The sequence below is a fragment of the Phyllostomus hastatus genome, unplaced genomic scaffold (assembly GCF_019186645.2).
Source record: "Phyllostomus hastatus isolate PE091 unplaced genomic scaffold, TTU_PhHast_1.1 phas_scaffold_129, whole genome shotgun sequence".
NCBI lineage: Eukaryota > Metazoa > Chordata > Mammalia > Chiroptera > Phyllostomidae > Phyllostomus > Phyllostomus hastatus.
Genome location: NW_025334009.1, coordinates 30,898,357 through 30,914,696, shown reverse-complemented (window position 1 = coordinate 30,914,696; position 16,340 = coordinate 30,898,357). Strand labels below are relative to the sequence as shown.

At 38.7% G+C, this 16,340-nt stretch overlaps 1 protein-coding gene across 2 annotated transcripts in view; it reads left to right on the top strand.

The window, feature by feature from the left end:
* Positions 1–16,064, top strand: part of RYK (receptor like tyrosine kinase) — a 91,237-nt gene extending 75,173 nt beyond the window's left edge. For both annotated transcript variants that reach the window (XM_045857304.1, XM_045857303.1), the window contains exons 14-15: positions 13,891–14,027; positions 15,342–16,064. In XM_045857304.1, the coding sequence (XP_045713260.1) occupies positions 13,891–14,027; positions 15,342–15,453 (249 nt within the window). In that variant the 3' untranslated portion in view covers positions 15,454–16,064. The remainder of the gene's footprint in view (positions 1–13,890; positions 14,028–15,341) is intronic.
* Positions 16,065–16,340: the final 276 nt, after the last annotated feature.

The window sequence follows — 16,340 nt, the reverse complement described above, 5'->3', positions numbered from 1 at the left end:
GCATTCATAACATACCCATGAAGAGTGGTTTTCTGAACTACTCCAGTATCAAAGACAAAACTATAGTTTTCGGAGAATGCTTATTATTTTTAAAAGTATAGGAAACTTTATATTATTTCTTCATTATTATTTTTAGAATAACACTTAGAAGCCCAATATTTATTTATTTGTTTCCATTATGGTTGCACATTTTACACATTGACAATCTTAAGACTTACTATTTAAATATTAAATTTGCGTTAGAAGGAATTGAGAAGCCCTGACATTAAGCCATTGACATTAAGAAGCCCTGGCTGGCGTAGCTCAGTGGATTGAGCACGGGCTGCGAACCAAAGTGTCGCAGGTTCGATTCCCAGTCAGGGTACATGCCTGGGTTGCAGGCCATGGCCCCCAGCAACCGCACATTGATGTTTCTCTCTATTTCTCCCCCCTTCCCTTTCTAAAAATAAATAAATAAATAAAAATCTTTAAAAAAAAAAGACGTTAAGAAAAAGCTAAGGAGGTGACAGTATCATTCAGGCACTAGGAAATAAAGATTTAAAGTTTAATATTAATAATATATTGTTTGGCTTTATTTAATAATATTATTTTAATACTCCTAATATTTTCTGAGAATGAGGAATAAATGGGTTTACTTCAGGAACAGTTCATATATTTTCAGAGGTTGCTATTTTCTTTGACTGAGTAGTTGCCCTTGATGTATTTCCTGTGTTTGACTCTCCCTAAATAGATATTTTCCTTAAGAGATCTTGTTAAATAGCATTCCTGCCCTGCCCTTTATATTAATGTTCTCTTCAAATAGGCCCAGTGTTCTGGTAGATCAATGTCTGAGCATCTTGTACAGTGAAGGAAGGTGTCATAAATAGCAGAAATGTATGATGGCTTTCAGGCATTCAATGTTGGCTCTTCTGTCTTCTTAATCACAGATCCTAGGACAAATTTATAGTATAAGTAGTCTCTTTTCAGTCATATGTGACACTGTATGCCTAAAGATAGCTGATTTTTGATGTGAAGTTAGCAACACGTGCAAAATTTGATGCCTGATGCAATCAGTACATTTCATATACAGTCAGTGTACATCTGGGTACATTTGTTCAGCTGGAATAAAAAAAAATATTTACCACGGTAACAAATCTGAAGGAATATTAAGATTTTTAGGTAACAGCTAACAATGAAGAATTATTAAAAAGAACCTGACCCCTTTAAGGAGGGTTACTTATATAAACTTACTAGATCTTAAAATTTAAGTAATAAAACATTTTTAAAGTAACATTATCCTATAGATGTGTATTTCAGTTATAGTTATTGAAAAAGCCTAGAAAATATGTGTCTGAAAAATTAAAATTCACAGAATAAAATCTTTAAAAATTTTGGATATTTAGGGAGGGGAATATGTTAATACAGCCTGTACCTTGTACACGGTGGAGTGTCAGTTTTAAACACTTGTGAATATTTATTAATGTTGGTAAGTTGAGTAAACTCAATCTTCCACTGCTAAGAATGTTTCTTCATGGTATTTTGATCTTTAAAGGAACTCTTAAAGTGAGTTAGGAAAGAAGGAGCCAACCTTGTTCCCTTGTTTTTCAGAGCCTCTGTTCCTTACCTCATCGTCCTGTTTTTAGCTTCATATTTTCCACCATACATTTCCTTAGATTCTGCATTTCAGTCATCCTGGAGTTCCTGCTGGGTCCAAATGTACTAGGTACCTTTATGACCTTTGATTCTGTCTTCTTAGGATTCCCCAGAGAATTTTGTACCTGCCCAATACCATCTATCATATGCTGTCTTATATATTTATGGACAAGTCATTCTTCCCAGGTGGGCAATGGGAACTCTGCCTTACTTATTTTCCCTTAGCAGATGTTCCATAGTTACAGAATTGCAATTGACGTACATATGTATGCCTTTTGGATCATTTATTTTAAGAACATTCACAGCCTGGAGTGCTGATCTTATCCTTGGAGAGCTATGTACTTGACTGTGTAAAAGAACCCTAAGTGGCCTCACACTGCCCTCGTATTTCCACACTGAATCCTCACATTTCATGTTGTTTCACTCCCACAGACTTCACATCAGAGATCCCATCTGTTTTCATGACTGCAGGTGTTATTTGAATAGATGACTTACTTCACCTTTGTGGTCTAAGGTCCTCCCCCCTTTAACTATTAGATATATTGCACAGACGTCTACTCTGCCTTTTAACCTATGGCCCATATTTCTGAAAACTTTAATCTTTGATTTGTACTTTTATTTGTTCTGCTTTTGCAGTAAACCCCAAGTCACTGTGAAGATGCAACATGATTGAGGATAGCAGGTAGACTATCTGGTTTGGGGAAAGCATGATTAATTTGACATGGGGCATTGAGTTCAAGATACTGATGTGTAGAATGAGGGTCTGGAGTTCTGGAAAGGCATACAAGCAGGATATTAGAAAATGGACATCAACTTCCTAAAAGTGGTGATTGAATGAACAAGAGCATTTGATCTCAGAGTATAGGGAGAAGGAAGCCAAAGGGGTAGGATATGTTTCTTTCTTTTTTTTTTTAGATTTTTATTTATTTATTTTCAGAGAGGGAAAGGGAGGGCTAAAGAGGGAGAGAAACATCAGTTGGTTGCCTCTTGCATGCCCTCAGCCAAGGATCCAGCCTGCAGCCCAGGCATGTGCCCTGATAGGGAATTGAACCAGTGACCTTTAGATTCACAGGCCTGCACTTAATCCACTGAGCCACACCAATCAGAGCAAAAATATTTTTTAGTGAGAAAAGAAATAAAATGGAAAGATTCAAAGAGAATCCAGAGAATGCTGTGTTATAGAAACCAAGGAAGAAAATAGTTTTGAGGAGAATCTAGTCTATGAACACATGTGCACCCCCAACTGATGTAGCTCAGTGGATTGAGTGCTAGCCTGCAAACCAAAGGCTCGCTGGTTCAATTCCCAGTCAGAGCACATGCCTGGGTTGTGGGCCAGGTCCCCAGTAGTGGATGTGTGAGAGGTAACCACACACTGATATTTCTCTCCCTGTCTTTCACCTTGCCTTCCCCTCTCTCTAAAAATAAATAAATAAAAATCTTTTTAAAAAAATATGTGCATTGGTCAGAAAGAATAGGAAATCGTTGGGGGAGGTGGGGGAACAAGCAGGTTTAGGAAGTCATTATAGATAGGTGTGATTGGTGGAAGGTGAGAGAGTGGTGGCAATAAAGTGCACTTTGAAGTTCAGTTATGAAGAGCAATGAAAGGATCACAGCTTGATGGGATGGCAGGATCAAGAGAGGCTCTATTTTGTTATTTTGTAATTTTACTATATTGTGTTGTTTGGTTTGTTTTTTTTTTTAGGCCAGGGAAGCAATGGGGAGAAAGAGATTGGGTGTGTGGTTATTGGAGGGGAGGTCCAAGAGATGACAGGTGTATGTGCCTGGAGTCCAGATAAAGGTTTATACTCTTAGCACAGGAGGTGTACCTCTCTCCTGAGATGGGAGTAAAGCAAGAGATAGGAGAGAGAAGATACAGGAAATTCTTGAAGAAGGATCTCTCACTGAGCTGTCAGAGAGCTTCAGTTTGCTGAATATATGTGTAATTGGGGTCCCCAAAGTCATGGAATGGAGGACAGGGGGTGGACAGAAAGAACAGTGAAGAAATAGCTACTGAAGTGTTTCCAAATTTGGTAAAAACTGTAAATGCACATATCTAAAACCCTAACCCTAACCTCAAACACAGAAATCCTGAAGAAACTAACCCATAGCCACATTATAATCAAATTACTCAAAAGTAGTGTAAAGAGAAAATCTTAAAAGCAGCCTGAAAAAAAATAAAACATGTTAATGTATTTAACAGAGGAACGGAGGAAAGAATGGCAGCAGATTTCTCTTTGCCAGCTATGCAAGAGAGAAAACAGTGAAGCAACATCTTTTAATATGTAAGAGGCCCCAGCCAGGTAGCTCAGTTGGTTGCGGGTTCCGCCTCCAGTCAAGTCACATACAAGAAACAACTCATGAATGTATAAATAAGTACAACAACAAATTGATGTTTCTCTCTTTCTCTCTCCCCTTTTCTCTCTCTCTAGAAATAAAGCAAACCCTGATTTGTGTGGCTCAGTGGATTGAGTGCCAGCCTGTGAACCAAAGGGTCGCTGGCTTAATTCCCTGTCAGGGCATGTGCCTGGGTTGTGGGCCAGGTCCCCAGTAGGGAGTGCATGAGAGGCAACTGCACATTGATGTTTCTCTTCCTCTTTTTCTCTTACCCTTACACCTCTAAAAAATAAATAAATAAGTAAGTAAATAAATAAGATCCTTTCAAAAATAAATTAATTTTAAAAAGTAATAATAAGGTACCATAAGAAAAAAAAACTATGGATATAGAATTCTATGCCCAGGAAAAATGTCTTTCAAAAATGAAAGAGAAATAGTGACTTTGTCAGAAATACAGTAGCTACAAGAATTCATCATTAGCAGTCCCACACTACAAGAAGTGTTAGAGGAAACCCTTTGGGAACCAATGATACCACACAGAAACATGGATCTTCACAAAGGGACAAAGGGCACCAGAAATGTTAACTGTAAGGGCAGTACATAAGATTTTTTTCCTTATTATTTAATTCTCTTTAAAAGATCATTGAGAACATTTCAGTGCCCCTCTCGCAGTAACTGATCAAACAGAAAATCAGTAAGTTGAATGACAGCATCAACCCACCTGATGTAATTAACAATTACAGAACACCCCATCCCAACAACAGCAGAATCCATATTCTTTTCAAGTGTGCATGGGATGTTTACTAAGCTAGACCACATTCTGGGCCATAAAACAAGTCAATACATTTAGAAGGATGTAATTCATACAAAATAGGGTTTTGTGAACATAATGTAATTAATTTAAAAATTGAAAATAAAAATCTAGAAAATCCCAAATATTTAGAAACTAGACACTTCCAGATAATGAAATGGAGGTGTCAAAGAAGAAAGCCAAAGGGAAATTATGAAGTATTTAGAATTGAATTAAACACATTTCAAAAATTTTGGGATGCTGCTGCTTAAGGGGGACATAGATATTATTATATATCAATATTAGAAAAGAGGAAGAGTCTCAAATTAGTGACCTTAGTTTTCATCTTAAGAAATCATAAAAAGAGTAAATTAAACCCCAAGAGAACAGATGAAGGGAAATAATACAGAGTAGAAGTCAGTGAAGTGTGAAACAGAAAAACAATAGAGAAAATCAGTGAAACCTATGCTTAACTCTTTGAGTATATCACTAATGATTAACCTCTTGCCAGACTGATCACACAAAAAAATAAGTTGCAAAACTAACAATATAATGAATGAGAGGTAATAACATTTACAGATTCTCATGGGTATTAAGTAGCAAAATATTATGAACAACTGTTTCTCTGTGAATTTGGACACTTAGCTGAAATGGACAGAATCTTTGGAAGATAAGCTCACTCAAGGAGTAGATGATCAGAATAGCTATATATAGATTTATCTTTTATATATATATATATATAAAATTGAACTTTTAAAAGCTAAAAGCCCGTCCTAAAAGAAAACTGTAGGTCCATAGTGAATTCTAGGGCACTGCTGAGTACCTCCAAACATTTCAGGAAGAAATAATACAAACTCGACACAATTTTCAGAAAATTGAGGAAAGAATACTTTCGAATTCATTTTATAAGGTCAACATTACCTGAAACAACATCAGAGAAGGATCAGCTCATTAGTCCTCATGATCATAGATTCAAAAATTTAACCTAAAGTTTAGCAAGTAGAATTCAAAAATATATTTAAAAAATAATAGTATGACCACATAAGCTTTATCCCAAGGATACAAGTTTTACCACTTGCAAGGCAAACAGGGCAATTTACTGTGTTATCATACTAAAAAAGAAACAAACAGCCCTGGCTGGTGTGGCTCAGTGGATTGAGTGCCAGCCTGTGAACCAGAGGGTCTCTAGTTTGATTCCTGGTCAGGGCACATGATTAAGTTGCAGGCCAGGTCCCCAGTAGGGGGCATGCGAGAGGCAACTATACATTGGTGTCTCTCTCCCTCTCTTTCTCCCTCCCATCGCTTCTCTCTAAAAATAAGTAAATAAAATCTTAAAAAACAAAACAAAACATATCATCTTCATAGATACAGAAAAGTATTGGAGGAAAATTAAAAATTCATTACTAATAAAAGTTCCTAGCAGTCTAGGAATGGAAGACAACTTCCTCATCTGATAAAGGGCATCTGCTAAACCCAAAACTTATAGCTAACATCATACTTAACGCTGAAAGACAGGCCTCTCTTTACCTAGTACTTCCTGGTGGAAACCTAATATGGTACATTCACTTTGGAAAATAGTTTGGCAATTTTTTTTAATCTTTATGGGTGCTTTATTCATCAAGTTTCTGAATGAAGATCTGAGAAGATGGCAGGTTTGTTTCCTAACAGACCATCTTAAATTCCATTTTAAGCCAACCCTTTTTATAAGGAGGAGAAGAAAAGTGTAGGTGAGAGGTTTGGAATTCAGGGGAAAAGTTAATCAGATAAAAGCTGCAGCATTCTCTCATCTCTGTTCTGGGCATCTCACCCTGGAGTACAATGCCTGGTTCCATCTTGATGGCTTGCAGTCCTCCTGAGGCACAAAGGTGGAACTGCTTATGGTCTCCTGGAATTCTATGTGGGTTATACCTTTTGTTCCTAAAACAATAGCTTTTTACATACATTGATTACTAAGCTTATTAGCTAATACCTGAAACTAAAATTGTTCCAACATTTGAGTCCCTTATTACTCCCCCACTGTTTAAACTATTTTATTTCTGTGAGATCAGTTTCATATCAAAGTACTTGTTTTGCTGTTGAGTATGTATCTTAGCATTAGACCCTCTGGTAGGGGGCTTAGTTGCATTCATTTAGTTGCAGATCCACATAAGGGGGCACATTGCATGCAACAACAAGCTGTGATAAAGCACAAGATGGTTTTTAGCACAGTTGACAAAAGTTGCACACTCTTCAGCTGAGGCTATGTTAAGTGACTTCCCTGTCCTTCAGAGTTACCATAGGTCCCCAATTATAAACATCAGAGTAGGTTATTTTCTTGTTTGCTTCAAGTATAATTCTGAAGGCTTTCCAGGGAGGTACAAATGCCTATAAGACATGTACTGAACATATGTTCAACATAAATTTCACCTGCAAGACAAAATTCAGAGATGTTTAGAACATTTTTGCCAAATATACCCAAATATTTTCATCTCATTTGAAAGGAACAAGTTCTTTATAACATGGGATTAAACAAAAAGTAATGAAAGACTGTAAGTCATTGTTTTTGAAAGATGACTTTCAGGTCTTCTTGAGGTTTGGCAGTCCATTGTTCTTCTGGTTCGTTCGTTCTTTCTTTCTTTCTTTCTTTCTTTCTTTCAAGTATATCTTATTGATGATGCTATTACAGTTGTCTCGTTTTTTTCTCCCCTTTATCCCCCTCTACCTGGTACCCCCATTCCCTCCAGCACTCCCCTCCCCTTAGTTCATGTCCATGAGTCGTCCATATAAGTTCTTTGGCTTCTCCATTTCCTATACTATTCTTAACTTCCCCCTGTCTGTTTTGTGCCCGCCAATTGTGCTTCTTCTTCCCTGTACCTTTTCCCCCATTCTCCCCTCTCCCCCTCCCTTTTTCACTTTGATAGCCTTCACTTCTCCCTTTATTTTACAGCATACGCAATCAGTTCTGTGAGCATCCTGATTACCAGTGTTTTGAACTCTGCATCTGATAGGCCGGCTATCTCCTATTCACTTAGTTCTTCTTCTGGAGTTTTGGTCTGTCCTTTCATTTGGATCAGATTTCTTTGACTTGGCATACCTGTTACATTGTAAGGGGCAAAGCCTTAGGCATTCACCAGAGCAGGGCAACCCACTTTGCTGTGTTGTGGTGCTGTATGTGGGGGAGGGGTCAGAGAGGGAACAATGCCACTTGCTTGGCTCTTGCCCCGCTTTCACTCACTTTCCCTGCTTCCCACAAGCAAGTTGCACCCTTCCAGGTGCTACCCTGGTGCTGATTCCCGGGTAGGTGGGCTTGTGTATGTTCCAGGAGCCTGTGGGCCCCTCCAGTGGACTCTCCTGTCAAACTGGCAATTTGTCCCACCACTGCAACCCGCACAGGTTTTTATAGCCAGAGGTTTTGAGGCTTTAGTTTCCCCACACTGGAACCCTGGATTGCTCGGTCTGCCTTGCTTCCCACTTGTTCCTCCTGGTTTATCCGAAGGTGAATGTGGGACTGCCTACCCCGCCAGCTGCCTGGCTGTGCACCTCCGCCCCTCCTCCCGGTCTGGGTGAATTTGGCTTCCTTAACTCCTTGGTTGTCAGATTCCCACACATATGTTTGATTTTCTGGCAGTTCTGGTTGCTTTTTGTGTTTAAATTGGTTGTTATCTCCTTCTGGTTGTGAGAAGAAGGAAGTGAAGCTGATCTACGTACTCCTCCATCTTGACCAGAAGAAGTTTGGCAATTTTTTAAAAAGTTAAACATATACAGTCATCTTACTGGTAGGTAAATGAAAACATATGTCCTTACCAATACTTGTACACAAATATTCATAGCAGCTTTATTTTAAGTAGCTGAACCTAGAAATACTCAGATGTCCATCCGTAGGTAAATGGGTAAACAAATTGCTGTATTCATACAATGGACAGGGAAGAGCTGTTGAAACATTATACGTATACCATGGATAAATTTCAGAATTGTTATTCTGAGTGAAAGAAGCTAGGCAAAAAAAAATAGCATACAGTTTAAGTGATTCCATTTATATATAATTCTAGAAGGTACAAACTGATCTGTAATGACAGAAAGCAGGCAGTTACTCAGAGTGGTAGGGGTGGGAGGAAAGGATTAGAGCAGGAAGAATCTTTTGGAGGTGATGGGGATGTTTATTGATTTTGACAGTGGTTTCAGGGTGTATACATATCAGAACTTACCATATCGAGCACTTCATGTGCAGTTCATTGTGTGCCAGCCATACTACAATACAAATAAAAACTGTCTTTGCTTTCTGACCACCTCTGCTAATGTATCTGAGACCACTTCCTTGCTGAATCTTAAGACACAGCTAGGACTCTTGTTAAAAATACTGTCTTCCAGGCTTTGGAACTTTTAGGATAGGACTGGGAAGGGAATCTGTACTTTAAACAAACACCCCAGATGATTCCTCTCATCAATCAAGATCGGAAAGCACTTGGCCAGATTGAATTAATTGCACTTTGGTGATCTGAACCCATTTCCATGAGAAAGGGATGTTAGGTATTTAATATTAGCAGAAATTATGCTTTTACTGTGGATAGATGAAATAATTGAAAATTGGACAAAAATTTCTTCTCATCCTATATAGTATACTAAGGTCAGCCTTGCATTATAAGTTCTGAAGTAACAGAGTGGAAATCTCTTAATACTCCCAACATTAGTTAATATTACTTTATAGAATAAAAAAGAATTTTATTTACACAGTTTTTGACAAGACACACCAGAATATATTAGTGAAAAAATGCCTTATATAGTATATATTAAGAAGCTATAAAATAACACAAGTTGGGAGAAGAAGAATAAGATGATAGAGTTTGTTATTCTTTAAATGTTCTTTAGGTAGACAGTCTTACTCAACTCAAGGTGTTCCTGGTTTTTGCAAGGTAGTTTTATTTATTTGCAGCAAGTAAAGAAGATGGGATTCATATCCAAGACTATGCCTCTCTGCAGGGAGGCTCTGCCATTGCTTATATACACTATATGGTCAATTACGTGTTGATTTATCCTTTGTAATTGGCTATTCTTATCTGGTTGAGTTTCTGTCAGCTCATCCTGTTTATAGCTCCATCTGCAAAATACTCTGCTGCATTTTAATATTTAGGAAGAATAGCACTTAGTAAGAATGGCCCAGACCTTGAGACCCTTCTATTTAATAGTAGCAGCAGCCTTTTATAAAATTCTGGAAAAAACAACTTGACCTTCTTATCACTCCCTTTCCAATGACGTCAAACAAAAGGAAATCATAGAATAAGTCCGTCTAAATGGTTCAGTTATCAGAAGACTTGAGAGAGCAAGTTCTCCACAAATCATCCGTGTGAAATTGGTCTTGATTTTTTTTAAAGGGTTGGTGAGCCAATATGTAATTAATCACTTGTTGGCTTTTAAGGAAATGAAACTACAGTGTGCTCTGTGGTTTTATTTGGTGTGTATTAGCACTGCAGTTTTTAATAGGAGAACCTTAGGTGAATGCTCAGCGACAATAATGTGGACAGAACAATGTGAAGGAAGTCGTTTTTTAAAGTCAGCTTATGCTCATTGTACTGTTACATGGGGTACCTTTGTACACTTCAGCCCTCAGAAACCACCTGCATGCCTGCAAAAGTCCCTTCCAGTCCTAAGTTGTTGGAATGTCCCTCCCTCGTGAGTGGATGGAGTTATTCCCCTTACAAAGTGGCAGTGTCCGTTTGTTACCACTTCCCAGCGTTTCTTCCTCCACAGGCTGGTTTGGATGGATTACTCCTTTCCCACAGCTGCTGCCACAATCAGTGAGTACAAACAGACTCATCTCATTTCCTGAAGAAGGGATGCGAAACTCCTTCTAGCCAGTTGCACTTCTTGGGGCTCTGTTCTGTGTAGTGAACTACCTTCCCTAAGGAAACTGGACACTATTCAAAGAATTAAGCATTACATGTACTGTTCACTGTCAGTACTAAAAGTTCATGGAAAGTAAGGTATTCAGGTAGACAAATACCTGTATGTAAGCACACAGCATCCTTTAACTTTTATTAATTGGCATCACTTTTCCATTTTTAAGTGGAATAGAAGGTTCCCCTTAAACCAGTAAGTTTAAGGGAAATTCCAGTGGCTCTGTGCCTGTGGAGATTTAAAATCTACACATCCATCTCCATCTGTTCCCTTCAGCCCCCTCCTCCCCTCCACCAAAAGCTTTGTTCCTCCCTAATGGTCACTGTTAATGAAAAAGATACTAAGTTCCAAAAGGCTGAACTCTTTGGTTTTGGTATTTAGGGTAATGCTGGCTTCAGAATGGGTTGTGAAGTGTTCCCACCTTCCCAAACAGTCCCTGGAGGGTCCTGTTGTGGATTGAATTGTATGCCCCACCCCCACAAACTCCACAAAATAGTTTGAAGTCTTAACCCTCAGAATCTCAGAATGTGATCTTATTTGGAAATAGGGTCATTGCCGATAAAATGTTAAAATGAAGTCATATTCATCTAGGGTGCACTTTAATCCAGTATGACTAGTGTCCTTATAAGAGACATGGACATGACATTTGAGGGGAGAGTGTCATGTGGAAACAGAGGCAGAGACTGACATGTTGCAGCTGCAAAACAAGTAACGTCAAGGATCACCAGCAAGCCACTGGCAGCTAGAAATGGGCAAGGAAGGGCACTCCCACAAGCATCAGAGGGGGCATAGCCCTGCAGACCCCTCGATCTTGGACTTCTAGCCTGAAGAACTGTGAGAAAGTAAACTCTGTTGGTTAAGGCACCCAGTTTGTGGTAGTTTGTTGTGGCAGCCCTAGGAAACTAATACAGATTGGTATTATTTTTTTCCTTTCAAGTTTGATAGAATTCACCCAGTGAGACTGTTTGGATGCAGAGTTTTTTATGGAAAGATTATTAAATTATGAACTCAATTTCTTTAATAGATGTAGGGCTATGAAGATTTTCTGTTTGTTCTTGTGTTTGTTTTGGTAATTTGTGCATTTCAGGGAATTGGTTATTAAATTTATTAGCATAAAGCTGAGTTGTTCATAATATTTTTTTATGTCTATAGGTTTTGTAATGACATTTTCTCTTTCATTCCTGATCATTGGAAATTTGCGTCTTAATTTTTTTGATCAGTCTACCTTAATGGTTCTCAACTGGGAGCAATTTACCCCTCACCCCAAAACACCTCTCCCTTGCCCAGGGACATTTGACAATATCTGGAGACATTTTCAGTTATCACAACTTGGGGCGTCTAGTGGGTAGAGACCAGGGATGCTGCTGAACAGCCTGCAATGCACAAAGCCCCTCCCAGCAAAGGATTATCTACCTCGCAATATCACTGTGGCTGAGGTCGGGAAACGTGCTCCAGGGTTTCCAATATTAGACCTTCTACTTTCAAATAATGTTATGCCCCTTCATATTTGACATAAGCAGCTTACAATATAATATTTCCACATACCCCCTTTCATCCTTAGTGCTATTGTGGGCATACATTGTTCTTCTCCCTGTATTAGAAACCCAACAATACATTGTTGCTGTTTTTGCTTTAAATGATCTAGGACATTTTTACATGAGGAAAAAAATACCTAGTTGTTACTCATACATTTTCAGAACTCTTCATTCTTTGTGTAGGTCCAAATTTCCACCTGGTGCCTTTTCTTTCCATGTGAGGAATTGCTCTCATGTGTCTTGTAGTATAGGTCTGCTAGCAACGTTCTCTCAGCTTTGGTTTGTCTGAAAACTGTATTTTGCTTTCATTGAAGTATTTTTTGGTTTGGTATAGTATTCTCCAATAGCAGTTTTTAAAATATTCTATAAGATATCATTCCATTTTCTTTGTTTATATAGGTTATAAAAAATAAAACTATCGTTCATTAATATAAGACTTTTTTAAAAATCTGTGTATTTTAGGGAGTATTTCAGGATTATGTTGTTATTGAAAAATAGTAACAAAAGTTAATATACCCTGCTTAGATTTTATAAACAGACTTGTTTTTGCCTTGGGTTTTTTTCTATTTCTTTTTTTCTATTTTTTTCTCCTTACTCCCTCAAAAATTTGGCGGGGCAAGTTACTTCTCTGAACTGCAGTTTCCTCACCTGTCAAAATCAGGCAGTCAGTGATTCAGCTTTGTTGTGAAAGTGAAGTGAGAGAGAATGCAGAATGCCTAGACCTTGAAAGGACCATAAACATGTGGTGCACGGGCAGCCTCCTTTCTGACCTCAGGCTTCACACGTGGCAGCAGCCCTGTGTCGACACGTGGCCTGCCCTCCACACACTCTCCGGGAGCCGGGGGATCTGGGGAGGACCAGCATGAGCGCTGTTGCTCATGGTTTCTGTTCCTGCCAAGAGTTCACATGTTGTTTTTAAATAAATCCAATCTTTTACTCAAGCAAGGTTGGAAGATATTTTCTGAGGATACTTCAGCAGTTAACTTAAATTATTTGAATATGGTAAAATTCCATGATATCTTACATTTTACATAATTTATATACTTCACTTGTTCAGGATGCTCTTCGTTCCAATTAGGGTAAAATTATATTCATTTTCCATTTCTCTACTGTGCATATGAGCTACAGTATTTAAGTAACAAACTTTCATATTAGGAAAATCAATAATAGTGGGGACCCAAAGTCAACAGTAAAAACAGTAATAAACAACAGTAAAAACAGTTCTTTCCAATGGATCTAATTATCTTAGAATATACATTAACAGTATTCTCATTAAAAGATGCATTCACTAAAATGCTTTCTTCTCGTTCTGGCTAGGTGGCTCAGTTGGTTGGAGCTTCATCTCCATACACCAAAAGGTCGTGGGTTCAGTTCTTAGTCAGGACACATACCTAGGTTGCAGGTTCAATCCCCAGCTGCAGAGTGTATGGGAGGCAACCAATTGATGTTTCTCTCTCCCTCTTTTCCTCTCTCTCTAAAATCAATGAACATATCCTCAGGTGAGGATTAAATAATAATAATAATAATAATAATAATAATAATAATAGTAAAATCCTTTGTCTCTCCCAGCAAGATAAACTAACTGGGGATTGTTGACTTTTTGTAGATAATATTTTGTGTTCCTAAGATTGGTTGATCTGCTATTTTTGGTCCATACCTGGTCATGGGCAGCCACAGTCTGACATTTGTTTTAAATACGCCTTCCTGTGTTGCTGCTCTTTTCCTCAGTGGGCCTTCGGCGTGACGCTGTGGGAGCTCATGACGCTGGGCCAGACGCCCTATGTGGACATCGACCCCTTTGAGATGGCCGCATACCTGAAAGATGGTTACCGAATAGCCCAGCCTATCAACTGTCCTGATGAGCTGTAAGTTTTTCTGAGCTTGAAGACCTGGTTTGCATCCTTTTCCAATGTTGGGATAAAAAGAAAAGAGCAGGTGTCCAGAGACTTCCCTTTTGAAAATAATGATTTTTTTGGACTTGAATTAAACTCTCCTAGAGAACCACAAAGTCAGCCAGAGTCGTTCACTCTTTACTGCATTTGGCATGAGGACTTTTTGCATCTCAGATTTATAGTGCTTAATCCACAGGTGTCAAACACAAGGCCCAAGGGCCAAATCCGGCCCTCCACCTTTTTTTATCCAGCCTGGCACCTTGTTTCTACCCGGCGGCAGCACCAAGCTCTCTCTTAACTGTTAAGGAGTAGTCACATTTATACAGTCCTAAAATTACATCCAGCCTTTTGAAGGCAACTGCAAGGCTGATGTGGCCCCCGGTGAAAATGAGTTTGATACCCCTGGTAATCTAACCCAAGTGACTAATGTATAGTGAGAATGTTATAGATGAATGTTATGTGGATTATTCTGTGTACAGTGAGGGCTGACTTTTATTTATAGAGCCGTAAGAACATACTTAGTTATATAAAGCCTTTCTCGTGTCATCTTGCCGTGCCAGTTGGTGTCAGTTGATACACAAGGAAGATGTTTTGTGCTTGCACGTGAGATAGTTCCTGTTTCCTGCTTTCACGACACAGCCAGTCTTCCCACCTAATGGGATTGAGGTGGGCAGGACGCTGGTCAGGGCGACTGAGTGCACGGGTGAGTGTGGCCTCAGTTCTGGAATCCCCGAAGGTCCGTACACCGTAAAAAGGTGACAGCTTTTCTTCTGCACTGATTTTACTGTGGATCCAAGGTTCTTATAGCTTAGACAAAGCTTTTTCTTCCTCCAAGTTCCTTCTCCGAGAACTTAAATACAGGATAACAGAAGTATTTACATGAAATCTCTGTATTTGCTGATATATATATTTTTTTTCTCTCTTTTTTGTTGCTGTTTAAGTGCAGTTGTCACTGTTTTCCTCCTCACAACTCCCCCCTCAGCCGTCCCCACCTCCCACCTTTGATTGTACCCCCCTTTGGCTTTGTCCATTTCCCCCCTGTATTTGCTGATATATTTTGATGTGCTCTCATGAAGAATCAAAATCAACGTGTAAAATCCAGATAACTCATTTTAGCTTCTTTTCATTTTAGATCTGTCAACAGATAGTGATATTGATTGATTTTTAATATGTCATCCTCTTCCACACCCACATGTAGACAGAAAACATAACTGGTGTCAAATTGACTAAAAAGTTCGGAGTACTATATTGTTACTAGCCAAATGTCCTGTTCTTGTCACTCTGCAGATTTGCTGTGATGGCTTGCTGCTGGGCCTTAGATCCAGAGGAGAGGCCCAAGTTCCAGCAGCTGGTCCAGTGTCTCACCGAGTTCCACGCGGCCCTGGGGGCCTATGTTTGACTCTCCTCTCGCAGTCCCACAGCGTCCAGGAGGAAGGTGCCTGTCAGGGCTCACTGGGAGCCGGTCTTGGACGCTTCATCCGCCACACCACGCCACACCATGCCACGCCAGCAAAAGCACATTTGTCTTCCAGAACACCGTGCCTTAGGAATGCTTTAGAATCTGAACTTTTTAAGACAGACTTAATAATGTGGAATATTTTCTAGATATCACTTTTATTAGGTTGAACTGAAAAGATTTTTGTAAATTTTTTGGCCAAAAAATTTTAAAACATAGTAACTTTGGACTAGGGGTACATTCTTACAAAATAAATAAACAGTTTTTAAAATTGTTTAAACACTTGGAATAGCTATCTTAGTGCCGATTGCTTTTTATTTTTTGTCTTCATCAAAAGGTAATGTAGGTTATTCACCTTTAACATTTTTAAAATATTTATCACTAGTGTTGGGAATGGTTGGTCTTTGAGATGCCATCCTTTTTCTTAAGAAAAGAAAAACAGCATAAAAAATTGTCTGGTTTGCATTCTACAGGAAAAGGCAATATTGGAGAAAGAAAACCTAAAAGCTAGAATGGAAAAAAAGAAATTAAAAAATACTTATAGAAACAAATGACCCTTTTGTGGAATATTGTTTATTTTTTATTTTTTTAATGAAAAGGAGTTCTGCTTTTTCATTTTTGAGGAAGTAGGAGTTGCGTTCATTGAAACATCTTGAATTTGGCAGAAATTAGCTTTTCCATGAATCAGAAGTGGGCTTGGGTGCAGGTCAGTAGTAAAGAATGGTGATTTATTTATTTTTACTCTCTGGAAAAGGTGATGATACAACCTCAGAAAGTGCAGTCATGTTTCTAAGGTTAAGAATCCCTTTTAACGCACCTACATAGTGCTG